The sequence below is a fragment of the Passer domesticus genome, chromosome 28, assembly GCF_036417665.1.
Source record: "Passer domesticus isolate bPasDom1 chromosome 28, bPasDom1.hap1, whole genome shotgun sequence".
NCBI classification, from domain to species: Eukaryota; Metazoa; Chordata; class Aves; order Passeriformes; family Passeridae; genus Passer; species Passer domesticus.
Window position 1 is genome coordinate 2,757,063 of NC_087501.1, and position 27,896 is coordinate 2,784,958.

A 27,896-nucleotide genomic window follows, 5' to 3' on the forward strand; every position below is an offset into this window, starting at 1 on the left:
GAGCTGCTGGTGCTCCCTGCCGGGCTGGGTGCCCGCTGCATTCCTGGGGACATGGGGACACAGCAGGGAGGGTTCCCGGGTGCTGCCCTGGCTGGTGCCCAGCAGAAAGGCTGATGGGATGGGCTGCCTGCATGCTGGAGCCCAGCAGGAAAATTCAGCTCCTCTCTATTCATCCTCTCCGTGTGGGCAATCTGGGAGATGGGTATACCCCAAAACTGACCTCAGCACCCCACAGGTCCCACTCAGGACCAAGGCATCCCCCCAGCTGGGACCCTGCAGCCCCTCCAGCTCTGCCCAGCACCAAGGTCTCTGTTTGGCTTTGGGAAATGGCTCAGAGCAGTGGAGGAGCTGAAGGTGCTGCCCTCAGGAGCCCCTGAGCAGGAGGGATGTGTTGAGCATGGCTGCCTTGGCCTGCAGCACGTTTGGCTCTCACAGCATCCTTTGTCTCCTCCACTCCTCGCCTTCCTCGTTCTCTCCTTTTAAAGCCCTGGGACTGTGCAGGGCCGGGACAATCTGCTGGCCCCAGCCCAGGCCGTGGCTGCTGTGCCAGCGCTGAGCTGGGCTCTGTCCCCGTGCCAGCCGTGCAGGAACCTCCTGTGCCATTCCTTCCACCTCGGCGCAGGTCCCACAGCCTGCAGCAGGGCTCAGCAGGGTTGTGGGCACTGATCCCCCAGCCTGGGGGCCATGGCTGCCCCTATCCCCCTCAGCCACCCTCCATCCCCCGTGTCCCACCCAGCTGTGGGGTCAGCAGGACCCTGGGGTGCAGCTCCAGCCCCCCAGAATCGAGCAGAGCCAGGTGTTTGCAGCTGCAGGTGGGGCATGTGGATCCCCCAAATCCCTGCCGTCCTGGGCCCTGCCCTGCACCGTGTGGGCACCACGAGGAGCAGCAGGTGGGACCATCCCTGGGGACACCTTGGGGACATTGCCACCTGCACCCCATCCCGCTCCATGCAAGGTTTGACAACGCAGCCCTTGCCCCACACGACTTTAGGCTGGGCTACAGCTCCATCTCCTTTGTTACACGTTTAGAGCAGAGGCAGGAGGGCTGCAGGAATGTGGCGCTGGGATCCGGGAGCTGTAAATCCCAGCCTTTGTTGTGCTTGGGCCGCACTAAATCACTGCCTTTCCCTCTGAATACTAATCTCCTCCAAAAGTGCTGACCGGGGCATCTTTCTGCAGCAGATTTTTGGGCAAGAGGCTGACACAAGGCTCGGGGCTGGCCTGGCACAGGAGCAGCATCCAGCAGAAATCCCTGGCTCCGGGCAAGGCATTGCCCCAGCCTTGGTGTGACTGACATGGGCACCACAACACCCAGCTCCAGGCTGGAATGGAGAGAGTGTGACAGTGCCCAGGGGAGGGATAAACAGCCGAGGAGCTGGTTCTCCAGGCTGAGAAGGTGTTTGGCACCGGCGTGGCTGGAAAAGCTCTCCCCACGCCAAAGCACACACGGCCTTGGATCCCGGCAGCGTTTCATTGGCCCGGTGTTGCAGAACAGAATCCCGTGATTTATGGGGCTCCACGGGGGTCGTTTCCTCCCCTCGCTCGGAAGGTCATGCAGCAGAATTCTGCCTCCCTCCTCTGCGTGCCTGCAGGGTTCTGGGTCCTGGGGAGGTGCCTGGAGTCCCTGCATGCCAGGCAGAAGTGAGACATGGGCACATCCCCAAGAGTCCTGTGGCAGCAATGACCTGTGAGGCTGGGGAAGGAGGGCGGTTTTCATCTGAAAATGGATTTTCATCTGGGTTTTCATCTGAAAATGGGTTTGTTCAGAGGTGTGGGAAGGGTTCCTCCCCCTCTGCCTGCTCCAGACTGGCTCCCCTGTGAGGAGAGAGGTTAGCACAGCCTGTGCTCACTTCAGGCTGAACGCGGGCATGGGGCTGGTGGTCACTGTGGGACATCCAAGGGACAGCGAGTGCCAGCTTCCAGATCTTTCTAAATTGAAAACACAGGAGGCAAACTGACACACACACTGGTGTGACGTGGTGTGGCGCTGCACGGCTGGAGGATGGGGATGTGGGAGGCACCAGAGCCCAGGCAGAGCTCGCCCAGGGCAGGGCAGTGCCCAGGTGATGCCCGGGCACCCTGCCAGCCCCTCTGCACTCTCCATCTGCGAAACCTCTCAGCACAGGAATGTGCTGGCCGCCTCTGCCTTCATCCCATCCCGCCCAGGACACCCGCCAGCCTCCTCCTCTCCCTCTGCCTGAGCAGGGGCTGCCCGCAGGAGCTCTGGGAGGGGCAGAGCCCCCGGGGCTGGCACTGGTGAGTGCTCAGATGGGGCAGGGAGCTCTCCCAGACGCTGACTGGTTAAATGAAGGAGCCATTACCAGCTCATTTCACCCCAAACCTCCCCGGGCTTCCCAAGGCTGCCAGAGCAACCCAGCCGGGTTTGGGAGTGCAGCAGTCACGGGCTGAACTCCAGGCAGGAGATGCCTTCCCCGATTGCGGCGCTAAGAGGCAGCAGTGACTCCACAGCAAGGTGTTATTTTATTGAAATAAATTGTTCCCATTTATTAGACACAGCCCTGGCGCTGTGGACGGGCTGGGTGAACAAGGAGAGGCTCAGGGACAGAGCTGAGGACACAGGACACCTGACAGCTGGCTCTGTTGTGCTGTAGGAGCCTGAGGCCTCGGGATTAAAGTGCTGCTCACACCTGAGCTTGGAGAACTGGCTTTCAGTAGGGTTGTTCTAAAGGCTGGCTGACCTCTGGAAGAGACATTTCATTCCTACTTAGCACCAAATCTAACTTTACAGTAAGTATAAATATACATATTTAAAATCCATCATGTGAGTAATTTCTCAGCATTTACATAGGACAGAGTAAAAAATTTAACAAATGCTAAAAACAGCTTTTCAGTATCCTCTGAGAATCTGGCAAAAACTGAGCCATCACTGGAGCGTGTGAGGAGTCACTTTGCAAGTATGGAGAGCACTTGGGGTTTATTCTGAGCCTGGTGAGGATTAACCAAAGCTCCACTCCTGGGAGAGGTGTGCAGGTCCAGGTTGCTCCCTCTTGTGACCCAGAGGGATCCTGAAAGTGCAAAGTCTGCTTCTGTCAACAGTGTGTGGCACCTGCACAGCTCCCACAGGAGAAGAAACACTCACAGGTGGAGGCTGCTCCTGTCCAGCAAGGCCTGAAGCCCTTCTGATCAGTCCCACCACAGCACCAAGTGCTGCTCCCTGTGCTCAGTAAAACTGTGGCCACGTGGGTTGTTGTGGGCTGGTCGCTGGATAAAACACCCTAATCAGGAGCAACAGCCTGAGCTGTGACCCTCAGGACAAGCTGCTGGCCCTGGGTGTGTGGGGATGTTCCTGCAGAGGATTTCACACTGCAGAACAGGCTTTGCTGGACCCCAGCCCAGCTTGTTCTGTTTCCCTAACATGAAAAGCTGCCTTTGCTAAGCACAAACACCTGCTCAGGAACAGCACAGACAGCAGCACCATTATTAACATATTTACACCATAAGTTAAAAATAGCAGGGCAAGGATCCAGCACAGAAAGAGATGTCTGGGGCCATCCAGACAGCAGTGGCCTAGTTGCTAGCAAGCTTGGGACAGAGAGAGAGGCCCCTGAGGGCTACTGCCTCCTTGTGTAGAGCAGCCTCCTGGGGAATCCCTGCTCCCTTTGCAGGAGGTGTGGAGATGGGAGCTGCCTCCCCTCAGTGCTGGCTCCAGGTTAGGCTCCGTTGGCACCAGCCTTGCTGCTCTGGGATGCTTCCATTTTGGTCTAGGGGCAAAAGAAAAGGGCAGATTTTAAGCAAACCAAATGTTTCTTGAAATTCAAAACACTTTCTGAAGGTGTTTTCCTATTCAGCATGGGAAGCTGCTCTGGAGAGTAACAGTTGATAAGGAGCAAAGGTCTTCAGGTTAAAGGAGATAGGAGTCTGTCTGGACTCCCAAACTTGCCTTAAGCAGCATCCCAGATGTGCACATAAGCACCTAAATTAAAATCAAATATTAACAGGAAAAAAAAAATTGGGCAAAACAAAGACAATCACTGCAGAAACAAAGTAGCTCTTACCCTGGTGACCCCAAGGGAGGGCTGGTCTGTCCCAGTGGCCCAAGGCAGATTATTAAGGAAGAGTACAAGGATACACCAGTAATTCCCCCAGTCTGACTGCTCTCTGCCATGTGTGGTTATCTTTGTATTGAACAAAGATACAGTGCAGTTCTCATGCAGTTTCTCCAGCTGCTCCCTGAACTCAGCAGCACTCACAGCATCCTGTACTAAGAACTTCCTCGGTTTGGCTGCAAGCTGTGTGAAGAACAATCTCTTTTGGGAAGTGTAAGAACTCTGACAAGCTCACCTCTCGTGGGGGAGGCTTCACTGATGCTTCAGAGAATGGCAATTTCTCTGTTGGCTGGGACACAAATTCTTCATTCTTTAAGGAAAAAGCAGCTGTAAGTCTCAGAACCCCCTTGGAAAAGCCTGAACCCCCCCAGGCCCTTCTCCCTTCTGACAAGGCTGCTCTCTGCTCACTCTGTGAAAGCTGTGCTGGCATTTCCATTGTTTCCCCAGCACAACTTCACTATGTGGAAATATTTCTGGCAGTTGATACAATATTCTTTGATTCCTGCTGCTGCTTTTATCAGCTGGGACTAATCTAAGGAATTCACTGCAGTGTGATGCTGAGAACCATATGCTCTGGCTTTCTCACTCTAGATATTTTGGCTCATTTTGTCCCGGACAACTGAACCCAAATTCACTAAGAGGGCAAAAAACAAGTCCTGGCTCTGAGCTGAATGTACCTGGGCTGAAGCAATTCAGGTCAAATGCTCCCTGGCTGGCAGCCAGCACCGTGGTACTGAATAACCAGCTGTGCCACAGCAGATCCCTGCTCCCTGCCCTTGCCTCTCAAATCAGAACATGCAGCTGTGGGGCTCTTGGGGGGAAACACCCACACAGTGCAAGAACAGACACTGCTCATGCTCTGGTGTCAAACATTGGTTTTGTCCAGCTTTGGCAAGGTTGGGTCACACCCCATTCCCAATGATTTCAGCACACGTTTTCCTGCTTGCAGACTGCTGTTCCTAACCTTTCTTCCCTGTACAACAGGGGCAGGATCCAGGAGGGTCTCTTGACCTTCAAGCACAGATGTCACCACTCCAGCAGCTTCAGCTGTCTGCAGAAGAACACAGAGTCATAACTTCAGTCCACTTGCAGCTCAGAAAACAAGATTCTGTCACAGTCCTTCACTTTTATAATGCATAATGGTTGAGCTATTAACCCAAAAGCTTTATTCAAACCACTTGCCTTGTTCTGTGGAATGGGAACAGATTGTGGCTTTAGTTCTATTAAGTACAAGGCACGGGAAAGCAGGAGGAGAGAAGAGGGAACATTCTCCTTTAAATGCAGATCCAGCCACTGTTGAAAGAAAACAGAAGGGAAATTTGCTTCATATAGGCTCTATGTGAGTATTTATCAATACAACACTCTGTCCTTAAAGCAATCTTGATTGGATAATACAGTTTTAAGTTACCATAATGAGAAGAAATGGGTCTAAAGAGTTAGGAATACCCCCCACTTCACCTTGCTCCTGTCTGGCCCTGGTTCTGTTTGGTTTTCTCTTTAGTCTAGGACATAATCTGGACCCTTCATGCCTTGTAGCTCAGCTCTGTGGGTGAGGATCCATCTTGAAACTCATGCATGAATTCTCAGGAAGCTGTGCCTGCTGCACACCTGGAGCTGTCCTCTGAGGAACCTCACACCAGCCCCAGCCAGGGCACACTCACCTGTAGCCATGATATTTTATGAAAAATCCTTTGCTAGGATTTTTCTCCTGAGAAGCCAAAGAGCCTCAAGAAAAAAAAAAAAAATCTGCTGTTCTGTGTGGGAATTTATAAAATCAGAGGGTTTTGGGAAAGCTGTGAAAGGTAGGATTCACAGACAGCAGAATTCTGATTAGAGTTAAGCAGTAGCTATAAAATAAGTTAGCAGAAAAATGATATAAAAAGTAGAAAAGTAAGGACAAATGGAACAACGGTATGTGTATGAACACTTGTTTAGAATAACTTTCTAATTTGCAGAGAAGTTTACAAACAGGTATTGTATTTGAATGCAGCAGGTGCATCTGTGATTGGTGCATGTTAGTTGTTTCTAATTAATGGCCAATCACACTCAGCTGGCTTGGACTCTCTGAGACTCATGAGTTTTTGTTATTCCATTCCATTCCTGTCCTTTGCAGCCTTCTGATGAACCTTTTCTCTCTATTCTTTTAGTACAGTTTTAATATATCATTTTAACACAATATATATCATAATATAATAAACCAGCCTTCTAAAACATGGAGTCAAGACTCTCATCTCCTCACACAAAGCCTCGAGCACACTCACCTGGCCCAGCTGCTCCTTCAGCTGCTCCTCAGAGAGCCCCAGAGAGCGCATCCCTCGGGCCCTGCAGGCGCTCTGCAGCTCCGGCACGCTCAGCCCGCTCACCCCTTCCTTGGCAATCATCTGCAAGGAACAGCAACCTTCCCTTCCAGGCACAGCCTGCTGCACCCACAGGGACTTCTGCAGGTCCCCAGTTCAATCTCCTGCTCAGCATTTTCCGTTTGTGCTTTGAAGCTCTTTAGGGATGGGGATTTCACAGCCTCCAAGACAACCTGTTCCACTGTTTATCCACTCACTGATTTTCATTTTTTTTCTTAGCAAGTTAAAATTTCCTTCACTGCTACTTATGGCCATTACCTGCTGTCCTTGTACTCTACAGGTATAACTCTGATTTTCCAAACATCCCCATTGCACATCAAAAACCATCCCTTTTTTATAAGTCAGCACAACCCCAAAACGAAATGCTCTAGCGACAACACCCGCAGTGCCACCCCCCTTACAGCTCCCCAGACTGCAAGGGAGCTGAGCTCTCACTCTGTTTTCTTCTGGGATCTCTTCTGGGGAAGATCTGACTCCCCTCAACAGCAGACTCCCCTGCTGGGAGGGCGTGGGCAGCTCCTGCTGCTGCAGACCCACCTCGTCGTCGGCCTTGATGCTGCGCAGGCGCAGCAGCAGCTGGAAGCGCAGCAGGTTGTTGGTGCCCAGGGGCTGCAGCTCCAGCAGCTTGCACAGGGCCACCAGCTGGGGCCTCTCCAGGTGCTCCAGGGTCAGCTCGTCCTCAAAGAGCTTGGAGAAGCGCACGACCTCCTGTGTGCTGGGCTGCTGGCCACTGGGACGGGGCTGAGGGAGGCACAAACTGCCCTGAGCTGAGGGATGCCCAGCTGGGAACTTCCCCCCTTCCCTTTCCTCACAGCTAAAAGTCACACGAGCTGAGGGGAGGCACAAACAGCCCTGAGCTGAGGCACAAACTGCCCTGAGCTGAGGGATCCACAGCTGGGAACTTCCCCCCTTCCCTTTCCTCACAGTTAAATTCACAGGAGCTGAGGGGAGGCACAAACAGCTCTAGGCTGAGGCACAAACAGCCTTGGGCAGAGGGATCCACAGCTGGGAACTTCCCCCCTTCCCTTTCCTCACAGTTAAAAGTCACAGGAGCTGAGGGAAGGCACAAACTGCCCTGAGCTGAGGGATCCACAGCTGGGAACCTTCTCCCCTTCCTCTTCCTCACAAGGGAATTCCTGTCCCTGCTGGAAATACAGTTAAAAGTCACAGTGAAACTGTTATTGAGCAGCCACTGGCAGTTCCAGGGGGTGAAAGGTGTGCCCTTCCAGGCTGGGAACTCCTGGGAGCAGGGCTGTGACTGCAGGAACTCCTGGGAGCAGGGCTCAGGCTGCAGGAACTCCTGGGAGCAGGGCTCAGGCTGCAGGGAGGCACCCAGGGAACAGCCCCTGCCAGCTCTGTCTCCACAATCCTGGTACAAACCCCGTGCTCTCTGCCCCAGCCAGCAGCTCTGCAGGTGTGCCAGTGCCATGGCTGCCATCCTACCTCGTGCAGGTAAAAGGAGAGTTGTTTCCCCTTCCCTAGGTCTGCCTTGTTCCTCTTGGCCATCTCTGCAATGGTCTCCCTCAGGAACTTGGCTAACTCCAGCCTTGCATTCAACTTCTTCTTCAGCTTCTCTTCCTTCGTTTGGGAAAGTTATAAATCAGAAAATGGAGTTGCTGTGCACGTTCCTCCTCACCCCTGCCTGCAGGCCAGGAATGAGCTGGGATGCCTCAGCACAGCAGCCCTGAGGAGCTGCACAGCCTCACACAGCACACAAACCTTCTTGGACTCTGTCTCAAACGTCGAGGGCAGCATTTCAGGGAAGAGCTTCAGGAACACAGGCAACAGAAACTCCATGAAGGGAACAATGACAAACACCAGGAAGGGAACCAGCCGGAAGAGATCTGCACAAGTTCTCAGCAGCTGCAGGAGAACAGCACAGCACAGATCACCCAAAGAAGGGCTTGAGCCCCTTGCTGCACCACTCTACCCGGGCGCTGTGGCACTCACCCTCCTCCTCTCCCTCCTGGTGAGCACCTGCCCGTGCAGCAGCCTCCACACCATCCTGGCAGCCACCTTGGTGTCAGTCCAGAGCAGGTGGAAGCCGTTGTAGTAATGCCTCAGCTCATCCACCATCCTCTGCCGCAGGGATTTCCTCCCCCCGGGAGCCGCCGGGCTCTGCTTGGCCGGGCTCTCAGCAGCCTTGGCTCCCTGCTCCCCGGGCTTTCCCTGGGGCAGGGGCTCCCCCGGCAGCTGCTGCTGGGGGCTGCAGGTGTGCAGGGCGGGCGAGCGAGGCAGGGCAGCGCCCAGGCAGGCACGGCGGGGCCAGGGCCGCCTGCCGGGGTCCCTGCAGGCCCAGGCGAGCTGGGGATCCAGCGGCTGGAGCAGGGCCACGGCCGGGGAGCAGCGAGGGCTGCAGTGCGCCAGGAGAGGGGAGCCCCTGAAACTGGAGAGGGGTTCCAGTGAGAGCAGCGCAGCAAAACCGAGCGCCGGGGCGCCAAAGCAGCCCCGCCAAATCGGCTCTGTGGCGAGAGCCTGAGCCCCAGCAACGGCTGAACACCGAGAACACCGAGAACACCGAGAACCGAGCGGTGCCGGCGGCTCACCCCCGAGGGGCCGGCCCAGCCGCACCTCTGAGCTTCGGGAACGCCACAAAAACCGCAACCCCCCGGGGCGGCGCGGGCTCACCTGGCCCTGGCGGCGGCCAGCAGCGCGTTACAGCCGCACGCAGCCATGGCGGGGCCGGGCGCGGCGGGCCCTCAGCCCCGGCAGCGGCGGGGAGCGGCGGAGCGCCGGGGCCCGGCCGGCCCCATCGCCGAGCGCCGCCGGGGCCGGGCCGGGGGCTCCCGCGCCGCCCCTCTCCGCTCCCGGAGCTCGGGCCGGTCCCGCTTCCCCGATCCCGGTGATCCCGGCTCCCTGATTCCGGTTCCGCCCGTCCCGTCGTGCCCCGCGCGCGCCGCCCGGAGCCGCCGCCGCCGCTCTGTGGTGCCTGCGCCGTGACGCCTCGCGCCGCGCCTTCCCCGCGCCGGCCAATCAGAAGTCAGAATCGCGGCCCTGCCGGAGGTCCGCCCAATGGGAGCGGGGCGGGGCGGGGCCTGACCCGAGGAGCCCTCGGGGAAGAGCCGCTGATTGGCGCGCGGGCGGCGACGTCACGGGCCGGCGCGTGACGCCACGGCGAGGCGGCGGAGCTGCGCGTGACGTCACGCGCGCGGCGGGCGCTCGGCCCCGGCCCGCGGGGCCTTGAGGCCTCCGGCGGAGCCTTCGAGCGCCTCCCGGAGCCGCCCCCGGGGCCGCTGTGTCAGGGAGGGTTCGCTGCCGGAGTCCCCGGGCAGCGGGAGGCCCTGTGCGGTCACGGCAGCCCTGCCCCGCGCAGAACGCGGCGCTGTGAGGCGCACAAGGAGCAGACACAAGGCCTGACACAAGCACCCCGCTCCCGCAAGGCTGAGGGCCGGGTGGAGCGCACTGAGGGACGGAGAAACCTTCCCAGCCCGTGACTTGAGCCATTTAAATTTTTAAAGGCACTTCCAACCAGAGCCATTCTGAGATTCCGTTAAATACAACCTGGTTTTCAGAGTGGAGGGGAAAAAACATTTCGTTGCACCAGTGAGAAAAGGGGTCTGGAGCCCTTTGGCGAATGGATGCCCAAGCAGCTGAACAGTGTTTTAAAAAGTAGAAAATAAAATGGGGTGGATCAGTGAAAAAGGGTACAGAGCTCCAAGTAGGAAACTGGGCTTTAAACACATTTAGACTACGTATAAAAGAGATTTTTCTGTGGGAATGAGGGACATAAATGAGCTTCCTTTGCTGTTCTGAGGAGATTAATCCGTGGATGTTCTGTGCTGCACACGGGCCTTCAGGATGGTCCCTGAACTGAGGAGCAGAACCACTTTTTTAATTTCCCTTCTTACAGCTCTCCCCAGCCCAGCCCCTTGTCCTTTTTGCCGAGGAGCCCAGAACCGCACAGAAACACCGCCCGCTCCTCTCTTGTCCCCGGCTCCCCTCAGGGGTCCCGCCATCACCGCCACCCCCGGGGCCGAACTACACCTCCCGTGATGCCTCGCGGCGGGGGCGCCGCCCCGGCGGCCAATGGGCGACGGCGGCGCGTGCGCGCGCGGCTGCGCAGTGCGGCGGCGGGCGGGGGCGGAGGCGCTCGGCGGGGCCGCACCGGCACAGCCGCTCCAGCGCCGCCGCCGCCGCCGCCGCCAGCGCCTCCCTCGGCCGCCGAGCCGCCGGACCCGCCGGGCCCCGCCAGCGCCTCCCTCGGCCGCGGCGGGCGCTGGGGGCGGGCGGCCTCCCCGGGGCGGAGCCGGCGCCAGCGGCGGGGGCGCGGAAATCGAGGCCGGGGCTCCGTCGCGGCCTTGCTGGTGCTGCGGGAGGAGGAGGAGGAGGAGGAGGCGGAGAGGCCCCGCGCCGCCCCCGCCGCCGCCGCCGCCGCCTTTGTCTGCGCGGGGCCGTGAGAATGGAACTGACTGAAGGTGAGCGCGGGGCCGCGGCGGCCCCGGGGCGGCGGAGGGGCCGCGGCCGCCATGTTGCTGCGGGAGCTGCGGCGGCACCGGGGCCGGGCCCCGGGCACGGCACGGCCCGGTCAGGGCACGGCCCGGTCAGGGCACGGCCCGGTCAGAGCACAGCCCGGCCAGGACAGGGCACGGCCCGGCCAGGACAGGCCCCGGCTCGGCGCCGTGCCCCCCGGCCGGTTCTCCACTCCCCGCGGTTCTCGCCGGTGCTGCGGGTGAGGAATCGCGGGTTTCGCCCGCCGGTGCCGCCGTGCCGCGGCCCCCGCACGGCGTTCTGCTGCGCACCAGCCGAGGGGTTGGTGTTGCTCCGGCGGGGTTTTTCCGCGGTGCTCTTGCGTTGTGCCGCACTTTGTTGTGGTCTCGCTGTGTTTTCGTTTCGGGCGTTTCGGGGCGTTTTGTTGTTAAAAAGTGTTAATGATGGCATGGTTCTTCAGATCTTAACTGGCCCGAAGGACAGTATTAAGTAGCCGGTAGTTATAGTTGATGTGAAAACTGTAGCGTGTTTTGATGGCTGTTCAAGTCTTTCAATGACCTTTTGCAGAGATGCACAGTGAATCCTTTGCTAGTTATATTTTTTTTTAAATTATTATTTTTATGGACTGCTTGGAAAGATTTTGCTCCAAAGCCTGACCACATGCCTTATGAAGGTGCAGGGTAAGAGTGAAGGATGGTGGTCAAAGACTGTGTTTTGGTTTAATACAAACATATTTTGCATTTTCCAGTTTCATGACTTTGCCTGAGTGTGAGGAGGTTTGTGTGAGACACGTTGTGGTTCTTGCCCTGGCTGTGATATCTGACTTCTGGCTTCATAGCAGTATTGGCCCATGACTTTTCCTGAAGATCCAGGGGTTTTTGCTCCATGTTTTCCATTTGAATCCCATGGCTCTCTAAACAAATGAGTCTCTGAGCTCCTTTTTCAGACAAACCCCTTTTCTCTGCTGTCCAGGTTGTTTCTCTCCACAGCACCGTGGGAAACTCCTTCCAAATGCCCTTATCAAGCCCAGTTACAGACGTGACTGTTTTTCCTGGCATTCAGAAACCAAACACAAAACACCTTTACAAAGGTGCACAGGGAAGCAGCCTCACCTCCTGCTTTAAAGTTTGTCAAGAGGCTCTGATTCACCACTGGTGTCTGCCAGGAGGAACAGCTCAGTCCAGCTGGAGTCAGGAAAAACCCACAGGTTTCCTGTTAAAGACTCGGGTGCAGGTGAAAATTTGCTGTTTTAACGTGTGCAAACAGGGCTTTGTCTGGGGATTTGTTAAGGACGTGCAGAGAAGGATGGCACAAAGCAGATTGCACAGACTGAATGCAGGGATTAGCAGGAACAATTGTTTTATTTCTCTCTGCAGTTCACACAGTTCTGGGATGATGTCCCAGGTGTCAGAGGTGTCCCTCTGGGTCGTGGTTAATGTGACCAGGAGCACTGAGCTGCAGGCTCAGGGCTTTGAGAGGTCAGGAGCCATTGCATCACTTCAGACACCCGGCCTGTCCAGCCAGGCAGCTCTGTCTGTCTGTCTGTCTGTCAAACACCTGCAGCAGTGAACAGCTACTGTGCTTGTGTGTTTGAGGAGAGCAGCACCAGTGCAGCTTGGGTGAAACAGCACAGGAAATGGCAGTAAACATCTCTGGGGTAAGGAGGGGTCGGTAGGATGTCAGCAGGGGTTTGCATCTCTCTGTTTAGGTCTGTGTGGACAGGAACTGGGTGGTGTTTGGACATAAAGATGTCCTGGAACTTCTGCTTTTGAGGCTGGTGATAGAAAGCCCAGCTCAGGGTGATGAGGCAGTGACACCATTCTGAGCACACATGGCTGACTCACAGCAGTGCTTCCAGCTCCCTCAGGGAGTCAGCAGGCCAGCTCCTGCCTCACAGCACACACCTTCCATCCAAAAAACACCTTACCTCTAACTAGCCCTGGGTGGGCCCTGTCAGCAGAAAAAGGTAGGAAAAGGTTTGGTGAAACCTCTTTAAAATGAGTGTGTGCAGGACTTCATCAGTAGCTGTTGTGTTTCTCCCTGCTGTGACCACAGCCAGTCTCATCCAAACCTACAGAGCTCCCTGGCTGGGAATGAGAAAAGCTGTGACCACCCAGGATTGGAATTGTTTGATAATCTGAGGTCAGTTGTTATTTAGTCCAATTCAGCATGGAAGCAAGGTTTGAGAACTTCAAGTCTTGTTTTCTGAGATCAAAGTTTAAAAAATACTCATGCTAAAATGGTTTTAGGTAAGTGCAATTGCTGGTGAAAAGGTGAACCTGGAGAATCCATAACCTCTGCAAAACCTTCCCCTCACTGAGCACTCACTCTTGGAGTGGAACTGATTTTTTTGAGTTGTGCTCAGCTGAGCTGAGAAGCTTGGGATGGGAACTGAAACTAACAGTGTTCACTTAAGGAAGAGCTCTACTGACCTGCCTTATTCTGTGCTGCTTACTTTTTTCCATTTACCTTTTCCTTTGAATTGTGACTCTCCCGTGGAGGACAGGAAAATATTTACTGAAGGTGTGTGAGTCTCGGTGTTTGTAGATGTCCCTGTGTCCCTGTCTGCCCTGGGAAAGGACTGGAACAGAATGGGGGACTCCCACCTTCAGAGAGGAAACTCCCTCATTAGGAAATACTGTTGCACTTTTGAAAGTGTTCATTTCAAATTGTTCCATTGTTGATTTCGTTTGCTGTGAAGTGTCCATTTCCTATAAACCTTGAAGCGATGAAACTGTTTCTTTATCTGTTCATCTGCAGTGTTGTATCAGTGCAGGACGTGTTATGGGTCATGTTTGGAACTCAAACTGTACAGGTCACAGGGTGGGCTCATAGAGTAATCACTGGCAGAGTGAGAAGAATTTATTCTGGAATACTTTTGTGCAAGATCAGCTGGAAATCCCGTTCCCCTGTGGTCTGGGTGGTGTTGCTGTTGCTCTCTGTGGTGACAGTGGGGTGTCCTTCCCATCAGTGCTTAGGAGGGACATAGCAAAGTGACCCTTCCTTGGGTTTGGATGTTGAGATTCCTGTGTGCTGAGGCTCCTCACTGTGTCCTGGTTTTGTGGGTCACTCTAGGGCCTGTCCTCCCTCTGTAATCCTGCCCAGGTTCCACTTCACTGCCTGGCCCACTGGTGCAGAGTTTTGGGCAAGGAGAGTGGGAAGGTCTGGGTGTGTTAACAGTGATGGCAGAGATGTCAGTGCTGTGGGGGCAGAGAACAGCCTCGGTGCTTTGGGGCTGCTGGGGCAGTTCCTGGAGCCCTGGCCCTGGTTCTCAGCCTGCACAGAGCTCCTGAGGAACCAGTCTGGGATGGGGTGTCCCAGCTGTGCAGCACAGGCTGAGTGACACAGGTGGGCTCCAGAACGAAGGAAAAGGAAACAAATCATAACTCTGTTCTTTAGCTGGTGGCTCCTAAATCCAGTGTAAATGCAGTGCTTTGAATTCATTAATCCACACTTGTGTCATGTAACAAAACAAAGCACAAGGACAGCCACCTCTGCAGAGCCTGTGGGAGCTGCACTGGCAGCTGGGACTGTGCCCTCCCAGCTGTGGATGTTCCTGAAGTGCTGCCACAGCTTCCCAAGAGGTTTTTATAAGTATTCAGAAGAAAAGATTGAACCTGGTTTTAGTAAAAACTAAAACCCAGCCTGGTGTGAGAATCTACTGTTTGCTCTTCGGTTTGGCAGATGGAAAGTAACAATTCAGTGGTAAATTGTACAAACAGTCCCACTTCCTCTTCCCAGAACGGGGGTGGGTTGGGGTTTTTGACCTTGCTGTGCAATGCCAGTGCTGCTCCTCAGATCTGCTGCCCCTGACGGTGCCACTTGTGTTGGTTTGCTGGCTGATGTGCAGAGCTGTGCAGGAAGGGATGGTTTCATGGCCCCAAGGTTTAAAAGTTGCTGCAATGAGAAAATTCTGCTGCAGAGCCTTGTGCTGTTATTGCCCTGAATTGCTTAATTACAGTGACAAACGTGCCTGAGTCAATCTCACAGGACAGTGAAGATGAGGACAAACATCAGTTTAATCTAAGTGTGAAGATCATCAAAAAGCATCACGCCAAAACATCCAGCACAAATCTGTTAGAGTTCTTGTTGCTGTTGGAACTTCAGTGACTTTTTGCAGTCTTAGAGGAGGGAAGTTCTCAGTGTTGGGAAAGCTCTAAAGTATTGAGATGCATGGCTTTGGGAGGGTGAGAATTGCATGTGGGCAGGGTTTAGTGGAGGTTTCCTTTAGAAGAAGTGTCTGTGGGATGCATGAATGTCGTTTCTAACCCAGACCAAAAGGGCACAGTAACCCTCCTGTGTGCCCACACAGGCAGAACAAATACCATGGGGCCGTGTTTGCTTTGGAAGGGCTGAACTAACCTTGTGGGAAGCAAACTGGTGTTTCTTACCTGCAGGTCAGGTCACTGTTTGTTGCTTCTTGTTGAACATTGAGCTGCTTACATGAATGCCAAAGCCTTCTCTGAGCCTGCAGTTGAGCTTTGGAAATCTAACTTTGATTGAGTCTGATTGTGGTGTTTTAATATGCCCTGGAAAGTTGAAGGTGTGGAATCTCATTCAGTGAGTAACCTCTGGGTTTGGGGGTTCTGTTGGTGCTGAGGCTCAGAACCATGCAGTGCTTAATGTTAAAATAAGGTGTGAGGGGCAGGAGAATAGCCCTCCTCACACTGGGAGCCAGAGCATGCAAACTGTGCCCTGCTTTTCTGGGGAGGGAGGAGCTTGGGAAGCTCCATCTGAGGCTGCTGCAGGCCACTGGGTTCCCAGTGGCCAAGGTGGAATGACCCACTTGTTTCCATTGTGCTGTTGATCAGAGCATCCTGTGGCTTGCCCAAAGTCTGCTCATGTCTCAAATTTTGGCAAGGAGATGGGGAGGGAGGAGGAGAAAAGGTTTCTCTGTTTGTCTTTCTGTGGTGTTCCTGGTTTGTGCAGTTTACAGTGACTGTGTCAGGAAAATTGGTATCTGTTATCTGCTGCAGGGTGAAATGCTGTTCAGCTGCTTCAGGCTGGAATAACCCTTCAGGAAGGGAATAACCCTTCCTAGGGCATGACTAGGAAACCTGTAGAGAGTGCTGGGGAGTTTGGCACCGTTACTCTGACTTTGTAATACTTGGTCCTATAGTTCTTAAGGATTCAAAGGTGCTTCTGATATTTTTTGAAATGTCTTGGAAGAGATTTGCCATATGGAAGACATGTCAGTAGCCCTTTGTAAAGGCTCAGTAACACCGGTCCTCTCTAAACCCATGTGAGGGTGGCCACTGAATAGAGAGAGGGAAACTGTTCTTGAGATCCAAAATCCATGTGAGAGTGGCCACTGAATAGAGAGGGGGAAACTGTTCTTGAGATCCAAAATCCTTGTGAGAGTGGCTGCTGAATAGATGGGGAAACTGTTCTTGAGATCCAAAATCCATGTGAGAGTGGCCGCTGGATAGAGAGGGAAACTGTTCTTGAGATCCAAAATCCATGTGAGAGTGGCCACTGAATAGAGAGGGAAACTGTTCTTGAGATCCAAAATCCATGTGAGAGTGGCCACTGAATAGAGGGGGAAACTGTTCTTGAGGTCCAAAATCCATGTGAGAGTGGCCACTGAATAGAGAGGGAAACTGTTCTTGAGGTCCAAAATCCATGTGAGAGTGGCCACTGAATAGAGGGGGAAACTGTTCTTGAGGTCCAAAATCCTTGTGAGGGTGACTGCTGAGTAGAGGGGGAAACTGTTCTTGAGATCCAAAATCTGTGTGAGAGTGGCCGCTGGATAGAGGGGGAAACTGTTCTTGAGATCCAAAATCCTTGTGAGGGTGACTGCTGAGTAGAGGGGGAAGCTGTTCTTGAGATCCCTTTTTTCCTCAACTGTTTAATTTGCTTAATTACCGTTTTTGAATTCACGCTGACTTCTTATTTCCCTTCCCCTGCCTCTAGGCCCTATGAGAAAAAGGGAAAGCTAAGGATGCTGGAGCAGAACAATGGATTTCTCTTTCTCTTTCATGCAAGGGATCATGGGAAACACAATTCAGCAACCACCTCAACTCATTGACTCGGCCAACATCCGCCAAGAGGAGGCCTTTGACGGCAGCAGTGACATTGCCGAGGATGGGGGCCGGACGCCGTACGAGGCCGCGCTGCAGCAAGGCTTCCAGTACCCCACACCCACGGCAGAGGAGCTGCCCCCCCTCACCAACGGGTACCCCCCTGCCATCAGCATGTACGAGCCCCAAGCCAAGTACCAGACGTACTCTCAGTATCCCAACGGATCGGCCAACGGCTTCGGGACGGGCAGGAATTTCAGCCCCCCGGAGTATTACCAGCTGGAGAACTCCAACGCCAGGCAGCACGAGGTTGTGGAGAAATCATCCCCTCCCCAGCCGCCGCCTCCGCCACCGCCTTCAGCTCCACAAGTGGGGATTCCAAAGAAGACTGGCTCACCAGAGATCAAACTGAAAATAACCAAAACTATCCAGAACGGCAGGGAATTGTTTGAGTCCTCCCTGTGTGGGGACCTGTTGAACGAAGTCCAAGCGAGGGAGTACGCTAAGGCAAAACATGAAGGGAGGAAAGAGAAAAGGAAAAAAAGTAGCAAGCATGACTCTTCCCGATCGGAAGAGCGCAAGTCACACAAAATTCCAAAATTAGAACCAGAGGAGCAAAATGTAAGTGGCATGGTAATTCAGCCATCTGTACACCTGGTATTGTTGATGGAGAGCGTGTCCAGCAGGGTTTGTCCTTGTTCTGGCTGTGTGCACGCTGAGTCACCAGGCTTTAGTTACTCGTCAGAGCCTCAGGATGAGGTTGCCAGGAGCTGTGTCTGTAGGTAATGCAATGTTGGTTTAAAGGCTCATGTGAAAAACAAATTTTAGAAAAGGTTATACATTGTTTTTTTAAATATTGTTTAGTGTTATAGCATGTTTAGAGTTTGCTACACTCTGGCCAGTGTTGAAGATGGAACTTCTGGATGAAAGCTCACACATTCCTAAAATTGTCTCTCAAAAGAGTGTTAGATTGTTGAGTGGAAAGTGAGGTTACTTGGGGTATTCAGCAGTGAAACATTAATCAATCTTGTACCATATTGTCCATATCCAGAGGATGTACATCAGGTGGTGTTAACTGAGATTCTGGGAAGCAAAGACCCAGATTACCTTGGTGCCCTCTCATTCTTTTTCTTTCAGTTTCATAAACCACTCCTGTACTTCTGTTTCCATTTCTCGTGCTTGTTCCTGCCACCCCTGTGGTGCTGGTTTCTGCCTCTCCCAGTGTGAGGGAATGGGTGGCAGAGAGGCTGGTAAGAGCCAGGAATGGGGAAGTTGCCATTTCTGGCAGGGACAGAAATTGCCCAGCTCAGGCTGGGCTGTTACAGAACGTAGCTGAGTTTCTTGTCAGGCCTCTGAAAGCCCTTGGTGCTTGCTGTTCTCAGGGAGAAGATCCTGTCCTTCAGGCACAAGCTCTGAGCTGGTAGAGTGGGTTCTGTGCTGCAGGGAGGTGCTGTTGGGGCCCTGGGAGGTGGCTGTAGGAGCTGCTGTGTCCTGCTGGCACTCCCTGGGCAGTGTCTCTCTTGCACTGTTCCTTCTTTCTGGCCATCCATCACCCCCACATCAGGCTGTCAGTTTGTTTCTCCTCTTACCAGTGACTCCTGTTCTACTCCTGGAGCTTCAGCTGTGCCTGTCCCTCTGGCTCTGTTACCTGCTCACCATGAGAATGGAATCTTTGTCTCTCACAGACTGAACTGAAACCTTGCATCTTGAATTCCAAGATGTGGAATTCACGTGTGAATGAATGTGTGTCATGTCATGTGTGTCATCCAGAGTTCACCAGAAATCTTGGTCTTGCTATTGTCTTCCTTGTTTCTTTCGTTTCCCTTTCTAAATGTGGTGTTGCAATAAATGTTTCGTGTTACCCAGCCCTGTTTCAGACATGGCCTGCTCTGACAGGGGCAGGATTTTCTGCTGGTGGTTCTCAGTATGAGTTTGCCAGGGCAGTCTCAGGTGCATTGTCCTATCATTTTGCTTTTCACTGCACAATTTCATCTTCATGTACACTTTTGTCATCTTCAGTGTTAATGGTGTGAGACTTGTGACTTGGGATCATCTTCATAGGAACAAACAACTTTTGGTACAACTGTGGCTGTTTTATAGTTTTGCCCTCAAGGAGGCTGTGGAAAGTCAGATGGTCACCAGTTGTTCCTTATTCTGATGCTGTAATTTCAGAGAAAATCCACTGACTTTTAGGGGATGCCCATACTAGAGAGGCTGATTTTAAATGAAAGTGTTGTGAAGACACTGGTGAACTTCAAGCTCTGAATCCTTGTTTTGAGAATCAGCCTCTCTGCTCAGTAGTTGTGTTCTGTGAGGAGCTGGAAGTTTGCACCCTGTGAACCCAGCTGGACTCTCCTGGCTTTCAGAGGGGAGGTTTCACTGACTCCCTGTAGCTACAGAGGGGCAGGAGTCAGTGCTGTGCTTCCTGCTGTGCAGGGAGAAAGAATTTCTGCCCAGCAAATAGCAATGTGATTAGATTTAAATGGTGGTTGTGTACAGCCAGCTCCAGATGAGACACTGGGCTGTGCCACCCCTGACCTGAGCTGCTCTGTCCCTTCCCTTGTGTCCCTGGGTCTCTGGAGCTGATGTGGGGTTTATGTTGGAGTGGCCTGGTAGTAACAGGGTTGTCAGCATTATTAGTTCCTCACTGCTTGTGTCTGACAACTCCTTCTGCTGCTCTTTGAGTCCTTGGACTTCTCTGCTGCAGGAAAAGCAAGTGTGTGGCATCCTTCTCCTGAGACAGCTCCCAGCCCACCCTTACCTCAGCCCCTGTCCCCTCACACCCGCTGGCATGGCCACCCCACGTCACTGTCAGCTTCTGTCAGGGCTGATTCTGCTCTGTGTTGTGGGCTTTTGATCCTCCAAATATATTTGTCAACTCTGTGCAATATAACATCGATTTTACAATGATCATGTTGTGTATTTAGCATAATTTATGTACTGCAGTTCTTGCAAATAACTGGTGTACAGTGAGACTCACCACATTGCTGTGGATATCCTCACATGGGGTTCTCTGGTTTTTGGAAATTGTGTGTTATTTTAGGTGGAAAGTTACTTGGATTTGCTGTTTCTGAATGTATGTTCTTCTGTCATCTCTTACAGGATGACATTCAGGTGTGATAGTAATGTAAATAGTGTAGGGGAAACCAGGTATTGCTTTATTGTGATGTTACTGTGTTAATTGGGTACAAGGAATAGTCATATTCACGTTTTCTGGGTTCATGGTTGCCTTTCTCTCTGTGAATTACTTTTTTCTGCCTGGTTTCACTATTATCTTCTGTTGCTTTACTGTCCCTTTACAGTAAGTGTTGTTTTCCTTTTTTCTCTTCACTGTTACCCATTTCTTAGAGACCAAACGAGAGGCTTAGCACACTCTCTGAGAGACCAAGAGAAGATGCAGTGCTGGAGGAAGCCCCGGTTAGTACATGCACCAATTAACACTTTTGGAACTCGGAGAATCTCACTATTTTTGGACTGTTTCTTCCATTGATTCTTTAATTTATCTGATAAATCAGTTGTAATTTCTTTTAAACTCTTATTACTTTCATTACTGCATCTATGCATCTCTTATTGTACTGGATTTATTGTTTTATTTTATCCTAAAAGCAGTATTTCTGATCCACCTAGAAAGCAGAATCCTTTATTTTATCCTAAAAGAAGTCTTTCTAATCAACTTAGGAAGCAGAATCCTTTTTTTGGGGGGTGGCAGTTGCTCTTTTGTCTCAGTTTGTTGGTGATGTTGTTACGTAAATCCCAGCTGTGTGCAGCTCCTTTCTTTCATGTTTCTAAGAAATGTTTTTCTCATCTCGGATTATCCAACCTCAGGGATATCTGAGAGAACAACAACAACAAGTCCCTGTGGATGGCGTGTGCATCTCCAAGTGCTCTAAATCCCCTCCTGTGGCTTTATCTGGTGTTTCCTTTGCAGGTCCAGCAGCTCGTGCCGTCCCTTCCAACGCAGGTCACCCACGACGTCAAGTTCCAGGTTGGGGATCTGGTTTGGTCCAAGGTGGGGACGTACCCGTGGTGGCCTTGCATGGTGTCGTGTGATCCACAGCTTGACGTGCATACCAAAATTAATACAAGAGGTGAGGGAGGAAGCTCTTTGCCAGAGTGTCAGGTGTCTGGTATTGAAAATACCCTCATTATGAACTGCCTTTGCGGGGTGAATTCTGCTGTGTGTGTGCTGAACAGAACAGTCCTGGCACGCACAGAACTAGTGCCTGGTGCATGACCTCTGCAGGTGGCACTGTGGGAACGGGCTGGTGCACAGGTGTTTGCTTCACAAGTCAGTGTGACAGTTCAGTGTGGGCAGGGTGTCCTGAGCATCCATCCCAAACTGTTCTGGATGTGGCCTGTTGTATTTCTGCACTGGGGCCAGGTACCTCCACTTGCAGGAAGGAAGTGCTGGGGAGGAGGAAGGTGTGAGCTGAACAGGCAGAGCAGTGTTGGTACACCTGCTGAGTGTGTTTGCCCTTTCAGGTGCCCGGGAGTACCACGTGCAGTTCTTCAGCAACCAGCCAGAGCGGGCCTGGGTGCACGAGAAGCGCGTCCGGGAGTACCAAGGGCACAAACAGTACGAGCAGTTACTGGCTGAGGCAGCCAAGCAAGCCAGCAACCACTCTGAGAAACAGAAGGTACAGGGGGCACTGGGGGGATCATCTTTGTAAGGGAGATGCTCCGGGGGCAGGTCTGGAACTCTTCAGGGCTTTGCCCTGAGAAGGACTGGCTGCATCTCGCCAGCAGGAAATTCAGCGTCCACATTCAGTGTCAAAAATACCCTGTAAATGGAAAGCAGGCTGCAGTCTGCTGCCTGAGAGATGCAGAGACCCTCAGGGTTGTGCTTAAGTGCTGGAGTGGCAAAATCTTCAGTGTAACCAACTGCTTGTCTTGTCCCTTAAGATTCGCAAGCCGCGGCCGCAGAGGGAGCGAGCGCAGTGGGACATTGGCATTGCCCACGCCGAGAAGGCGCTGAAAATGACCCGCGAAGAGAGGATAGAGCAGTACACCTTCATTTACGTAGACCAAGAGCCAGAAGAGGCTTTGGCCAAAACCAAAAAGACTGCTGCTTCCAAATCGGAGGCCAAGAAGAGCCGGCGGGCGAAGGCAGCGCCGAGCTCGCAGGCGGAGCACGCCGGCGCGGCGGCCGGCTCGTCGCCGTGCCACGGCGAGCGCCGGCAGGGCCAGCGCAGGCAGTCCAGCCAGGAGGAGGAGGAGGAGGCTCCACCCGTGAAAATCGCCTGGAAAACGGCTGCGGCTAGGAAATCCCTGCCAGCTTCCATCACCATGCACAACCTGGATCTGCAGAAGTGTAACATGTCTCCGGTTGTTAAAATTGAGCAGGTTTTTGCGCTTCAGAATGCTGCCGGGGATGGAAAACTCATCGATCAGTTTGTTTATTCCACCAAGGTACGTGCTTGGTGCAGTGACCCCTCTTTTGCTCCTGAGTTATCCCAACCTGCCTTAGTGGGGAGATTGAGCTGTGTCCACCAAGCTTTCACCACCCGTGTTCCTTTCATTGGAGAGATTAACAGACAGATGTGACAATAGAATGTTTCAGTGCACTGAGCCCCACGTTCAGTGCAGCTCTGGCAGTAACTGTTGTGCTGGTGGCAGAGCAGCTCCCTACAGATGGCCATATTTTTGTTTGTAACACATTAAAAGTATTAAAGCTGTTTAACTTCAGCTTCCTACTTGAAATAATCCAAAAATTCTTGATAAAGAATTTTTTTTTGGGAAACATGACAAAACTGTTAATAATGTACTAAAAAGTAATAACTACATTTTGTGTAACAGACTTTTAAATTGAGTTCTGCCTCTGAGCTTCCTTCAGGTGCACAGCAGCTTCCCACAGTCAGTGTAAGGAAAAGGCTTAGGACTATTTCTCTGCCTCCTTCTTCTGCCTCTCTACCTGGAGAGTGTTTATTTCATCCTAAGCCCTATAGAGAAGGTAATGTTTAGAAAAGTCACTGGAATTATTTTTTCCTTGTGTGTGAGGGGAGATTGAGAGGGGTGGAAAGTCTTGCAGGGAAGCAGCTCCATAGTAAATTAATCCTGTCTGTGTGTTGGGTTGGAGAGCATTGATTGTTTCTATTCTGAGGTTCAGGGGCAGGCCTGTTACCTGGTAGCAGCACACCTTTGTAACTGGGGAAGACAATCTTTTCCTTTTTTCTTTTCAAGGGAGTTGGTAACAAAACAGAAATAAGTGTCAAAGGACAAGAGAAAGTTAATTCTTCGTCAGCTCAGAGAAGTGAGAAAGCAGTGGTGCAAAACGCGTCCTCTCCTGAGACAACTTCTGGGGCAGCAGGTAGGGAAACTGCAATCCTGGTCTGAACCTGAGCCCACAGCATGAGAATTCAAATTTCAAACCCAGCATTTTCTCATTACTTAAAAATTATGAACATCTTTCTGTTCACATAGTAGTTGTAATGAGCGTGGCTAATGTCACACATGGTGAGCCAACATACACAGCATGGCTGTGGGGTGGGGTTGGTGGTTTGGCCTCTGAACTTTGTGTCTGCAGCTTACAGCCTGAGTCAACACACTCAAGGGATGATGGCAATGGCAAGTTGGTTTAGGAGACAACCCAGTGGATGTGTGTTAGCAGGGTATTGCCATGGCTTTTGGTCCCAAATGGAAAATACGAGAGCTGTCATGGAAGCACAAGAGGCAGGAAGTGGCACATTTCAGTAGGGAATGTCTGATTTGAGATGCAGACTCCCTAGGCTTTGTTGTTCCTTTTTTGTGTGACCTGTTAAAAAACAGGGAATTTTTTAAAAACTGCTTCAACTAACTCCATTGACTAAATGAGGTGGTGCTTGCCCTCTGAAACCATCTCAGGGGTACATCATAAAGCAGTGAGTTTTGAACTGTCAGGTCTGAGGGAGAAGAACCACTGAAGCAAATAATAGAACTTGGGCCTGAAATGGGAAAACCTTGAATGAGCTATTTGAATCTCATAATCTTGCCAGGTGTCACTTGTGCTTTAACTATCTGTTATTCCTCCCTTAACAAACACGAAATAGATGAGAACCAGAGTCAGAAATCTCAGTGGTCAGCATCCATGAGTCCTCTGCAAACACTTCAGGTTCTGTGTGATGGTTTTAGGCAGGGCTGTTTGCTCTGCTGGTTTATGGAGCATTTGGGAGCACACAGGCCAGGTGCTCTGGATTTCCTGCTGTGAGGGGGGATTCCCCTGCTGGTGACAGTGGTGGTTCTTTCCAGCTGTGGTTGCTGTGGCTCCTTGAATTGCCTTGCAGCAGGAGAGGCCATCGCCATTCTGCTTCTCTCACCTGAGATCTAAAGGCTTCAGCTTCCCTATGGCTCCTCAGATGTAGGGGGTGAGAATTCTGAGCCTCTCTTTTTTCATTTTCTTAGGCTTTTTGGATACGTAACACTCCACCTGCTAACACCCTGTAAGTGCCTGAGCTTACCTGCAGTGCACACTCCAGTCACTCTCAAAGCCATTTCCAAAGTCCAGTTATTGGTCCCCTCTTGTGGAACATAACTGCCAAGTCCTTTTTTCAAATGTAAGGTCAGTGGAACTTCAGAATCCCTTTACGGTAAAGTATTTCCCAGGCTGACTCTGGGAGTCCTTATTGATAACCTGCAGTTAGATACACAGAATTCAATAATGCTGGAAAGATAATTCCCTTACTTGAAACCTGCTACTGCAAGAGCAGCCCTGAGAATCCCTGGTGCCTCTGGCCTGCAGACACTGAACTAGGATTTATCTCCAGCAAGGTGGAGGGCTGGTCCAACATCTGTCCTGAAACTTTGGATGGAAATACACCTGAAGATGGGATGGGAGCATTGTGAAGGTGATGACTGGATCCTTGGAGAGCAGGAAGAGGAGAAAGTGCCCATTGCAGTGGTCAATGTTGCTGTCAGCCAACATTAGACACTCTGGTTCTGGAATTCTCTGATCCAGGGCTTGATCTTATTTCCTTGGCTTCAGCGGGGCAGCACAGGGAGAAAATCCATTCTTGCTTAAAGTAACTGTTGGTCACATCTGCCCAAAGTTACCTGAAGCTGCTTCAGGGGATTTTGGTCACACAGCAAAGTGACAAAAGATATTCCCCAGCTCTGGTGTGGAGAACCACTGCTGCTGTGCGAGTTCCTCAAGGGATGGGCCTGTTGGAAACAGAAGTTACACGTGGACAGACACGATGGATGTTTACCTCAGTCATTAATTTCTAAATTATTAATAACTAATTGGTATTATTCATTAATTAATATGCTGTAAAAGTTTTTTTCCTCTCTAAAAAACCAAAAATTTCCCCTCAGAAACCCAGTTATTGTAACATGATAACTTTTCCAGCTGTATAGTTTAGTTACTGAGACATTCCTGAACCATGCAGCCATGGGAAAAATGCTCATCCAATGTATCAAGAGGAGTTTTCTTTTTTTTTTCTCTGAAGTCCTTTTGCAAGGCTGTCTTTCAGTCTGCTTCAAGCCCATGTGTGTCTCTAGATACTTGATCTTCTGACAAGACCAGGCAGGTTTACAGCTCCTAAAAGTGCATCCATCTGACACTGTCAGCTCCCAAGAGTTTGCAGTTTTGCTTGGAAGAAAACAAAGTATTTCCCAATTGTGAAACCTCCCAGACTGAAAAGGCAGCATAATGCTTCCCAGCAGCTCATTGTAAATCCTCAGGTGCCAGTTTTGTCAGCTCCAAGTGTGTTGTGCTTGTTCCAACAGCTGCCCATGGTGTTGAGTGTCGTGTCCATGGTGCTCGATGTGCCTGTTTGGGAGGTGCTGGAGCACAGAAAGGAATTTTGATTTTGCCAGCCTTAGTTGCCAAAACCCCAGCAGCTCCCTCTTCATCTGTTGAAATGTCACAGTAACCTTCATTAATCTGAGTTTGTTTTCTATGGTAATACTTTTAAAAACTTGTTTTTCACATTCATTAACGACAGTAACACATCATGGTTGATGCTTCTGTTTGTGCTGAGTTTTTCTTCACCTCGAAACTTTCAGGTGAGCATTGAGGTCTGGTGTGGCTGCAGGTGGTGCAGGGTGGGACTGGCTGTAGTTATGTGACAGAGGCCCTCACCCCACAGAGGGGGACAGAGATCTGGCATTTTGGAGGAAATCCTGAAGCTGTGCTTCGCGTCTGAAATTTCTAGTTTGTTTTTGTTCAAGGAGTTGGTTGTGGCTACCTTCCCAAAACACCAGAGAAGGACTGTTTGGTTCAGAATTCCCCAGGTGAAGACCATGCCTGAGAGGTGTGTTATGGATTATGGAAATCTGTTTGCCCTAATCTGAATTCCAGCCTTTTGTTCCAGTCTGTTACTTGTGTCTGTTTTCTGAAGCTGATCTGTCTCTGGAATCAGAATGTGTGTCTGCAGCCACAGCACCAGCTGGTCAATAGCTTGGAACTGAATTTAAAAATAAAACATTCAAAAGAGGACAAAGTCTTGGTTTCGTTCCTTTACCTCTTGGTTTGGTGTTGCACATCTTGGTGTACCTCAGAAATACAAGGAATCATATAATGGAAACCTTTTTCCTTCTTCAGGTTCTGTAGAAAAGAAGCAACAGAGAAGATCGATTCGAACCCGCTCCGAGTCTGAGAAATCCACCGAAGTTGTGCCAAAGAAGAAGATCAAAAAGGAGCAGGTTGGCTTCCTCCATGTAGAGAGTTAAAATATATTGTATTCATAAATGTTGTGGCTTATATTGGTGCCTTTTTATTTTTCTCCATTTTTCCCCATCGGGTTTCGGTTTGGACTATCCTCCATGAAATCCCCCTGTCAATGCCATTGCTGTGACTCTGCTACTGGCATCTTCTCAGTATCAGGCAGGCTATGGAAGTGGGCACGCAGTGATGGATGTCTCCTAATGAACCTGCCATGTTTCCTTTGAGATTTCTGTTCTGAGCAAAATGGGTTTGTTTCAGTGATTTCTCTTGGATGGAATTGCCACCAGGTTCCTTCCTTTGGCTCTTGATTTAGCTGCTGGTTTGTGTTGAGGCTTTGTTTTTCAAATGAAGTTAGAGTGATTAATTTGACCACTTCTGAAAATGGACTTCAAGAATGATTTCACTTAAAGATGAATAGTCAGACTTTCGTGTTGGCAGACATCAGCAAAACAGTTCTGGGATATACCATTTTTTTCCTGAAACAGTTCTAACATGTACAGGGCATTCCTTTAATCTGGATGTCAGACAGACAAATGTTGTTGCTTTAAGAAAATTTTAATGATAAAGAATTTCTGCGTGGAAATGAGTAGGAGAGTGCAGTGGATGGACAGAAATACTAAAACCTGCATACACTTTAAACAAGTTTGTCAAAGTTGTTGGTTCTTCTCCTTGCACGGTTGATTTTTCCCGCTTCAAGGGCCTCTGTCTGAAAGCTGAGAATTTTATCTAAATGTTTCATAGTTTAGCTTTTCCCAGTGAGAATTTTTAAAGAGGGACAGTCAGGATAAAGATTTATATGGGAAGGGGAAAAAATATTTTTATCTCTTTAATTTATTCTTTGCCCTTTGCGCTTTGTTTTGCACTTCCTTCACTTCAGAGACTGAAAGTGAACTCAGTTGCTTTTTTGGGATTTTTTCCCTTATTTTTTTTTCCTTTGATGCTGCAGCATTTCTGCACTGCTGTGCAGCAGAGGAGTGCTCCAGCTCGAGGCAGTTTCTTGCTGAAACTTTAAAGCAATTCAAGTGTTGGGTGTGTGACACCTGACGTGGTCCATGGAGCCTCTTGGCACGAGCTGTTGCAGCCTCCCCCTTTCAAAAGAGTTGGTTTATGTTTGTAAAGGTTTCTTAATTTAACAAAGGTATAAGAACCAACAAGATGAACGTCATGCATGCCAGGTAGCTTCATGTGCTTCTCTTACCTGGCTGACTCAGTCTGTGGACATTAATTCAAGTGCTTTTCTCAGGAGAAGTATCTGACTAAAGTGGAACCCAGGGGCACTGTAATGCGCAAAACCTTGAATGTATTAAATTAAATTTAAAAAAAAAGAAAACTTACTAACTTCTTACAATTATGCAACAATATTTGTTACCCAAAGTCAAGTTTT

The 27,896-nt window shown here is 51.2% G+C and overlaps 2 protein-coding genes across 6 annotated transcripts in view; one reads left to right on the forward strand and one right to left on the reverse strand.

The window, feature by feature from the left end:
• Positions 1–2,458: 2,458 nt before the first annotated feature.
• LETM2 (leucine zipper and EF-hand containing transmembrane protein 2) lies at positions 2,459–9,313 on the reverse strand. Of its 2 annotated transcripts, none has more exons than XM_064400450.1 (10): positions 9,053–9,313; positions 8,375–8,810; positions 8,144–8,287; positions 7,868–8,002; positions 6,962–7,165; positions 6,329–6,448; positions 5,250–5,360; positions 5,032–5,118; positions 4,303–4,377; positions 2,459–3,722 (listed from the first exon to the last, which is right to left on the reverse strand). In XM_064400450.1, the coding sequence occupies exons 1-10, from the start codon at positions 9,097–9,099 to the stop codon at positions 3,672–3,674; spliced, it is 1,410 nt and encodes a 469-aa protein (XP_064256520.1). In that variant the 5' UTR covers positions 9,100–9,313; the 3' UTR covers positions 2,459–3,671. The 2 variants fall into 2 exon arrangements, with proteins under 2 accessions (XP_064256520.1, XP_064256521.1); XM_064400451.1 differs by having other exon boundaries at positions 5,032–5,114; positions 5,246–5,360; positions 9,053–9,310.
• A 1,205-nt stretch (positions 9,314–10,518) lies between these two features.
• Positions 10,519–27,896, forward strand: part of NSD3 (nuclear receptor binding SET domain protein 3) — a 39,245-nt gene continuing 21,867 nt past the window's right edge. The window contains exons 1-8 of one of the 4 annotated variants that reach the window (XR_010350934.1): positions 10,519–10,839; positions 16,766–17,493; positions 20,221–20,289; positions 20,801–20,960; positions 21,355–21,509; positions 21,775–22,281; positions 23,053–23,179; positions 26,390–26,490. Coding sequence is in view for 3 of the 4 variants with exons in the window: in XM_064400302.1 (XP_064256372.1) it covers positions 16,810–17,493; positions 20,221–20,289; positions 20,801–20,960; positions 21,355–21,509; positions 21,775–22,281; positions 23,053–23,179; positions 26,390–26,490 (1,803 nt within the window). In the remaining variant the exon portion in view is untranslated. The remainder of the gene's footprint in view (positions 10,840–16,765; positions 17,494–20,220; positions 20,290–20,800; positions 20,961–21,354; positions 21,510–21,774; positions 22,282–23,052; positions 23,180–26,389; positions 26,491–27,896) is intronic. The other 3 variants (XM_064400302.1, XM_064400300.1, XM_064400301.1) reach the window with 3 other exon arrangements.

What these genes read in the sequence shown, in the direction of transcription:
- LETM2 (XM_064400450.1), bottom strand. Translation starts at nt 9,099, where the DNA reads ATGGCTGCGTGCGGCTGTAACGCGCTGCTGGCCGCCGCCAGGGCCAG. An exon ending in CCAGGAGGGAGAGGAGGAGG is followed by an intron (nt 8,288 to 8,374) that starts GTGAGTGCCACA and finishes GTTCTCCTGCAG; the next exon opens with CTGCTGAGAACTTGTGCAGA. An exon ending in TCTCCTTTTACCTGCACGAG is followed by an intron (nt 7,166 to 7,867) that starts GTAGGATGGCAG and finishes TGCCTCCCTCAG; the next exon opens with CCCCGTCCCAGTGGCCAGCA.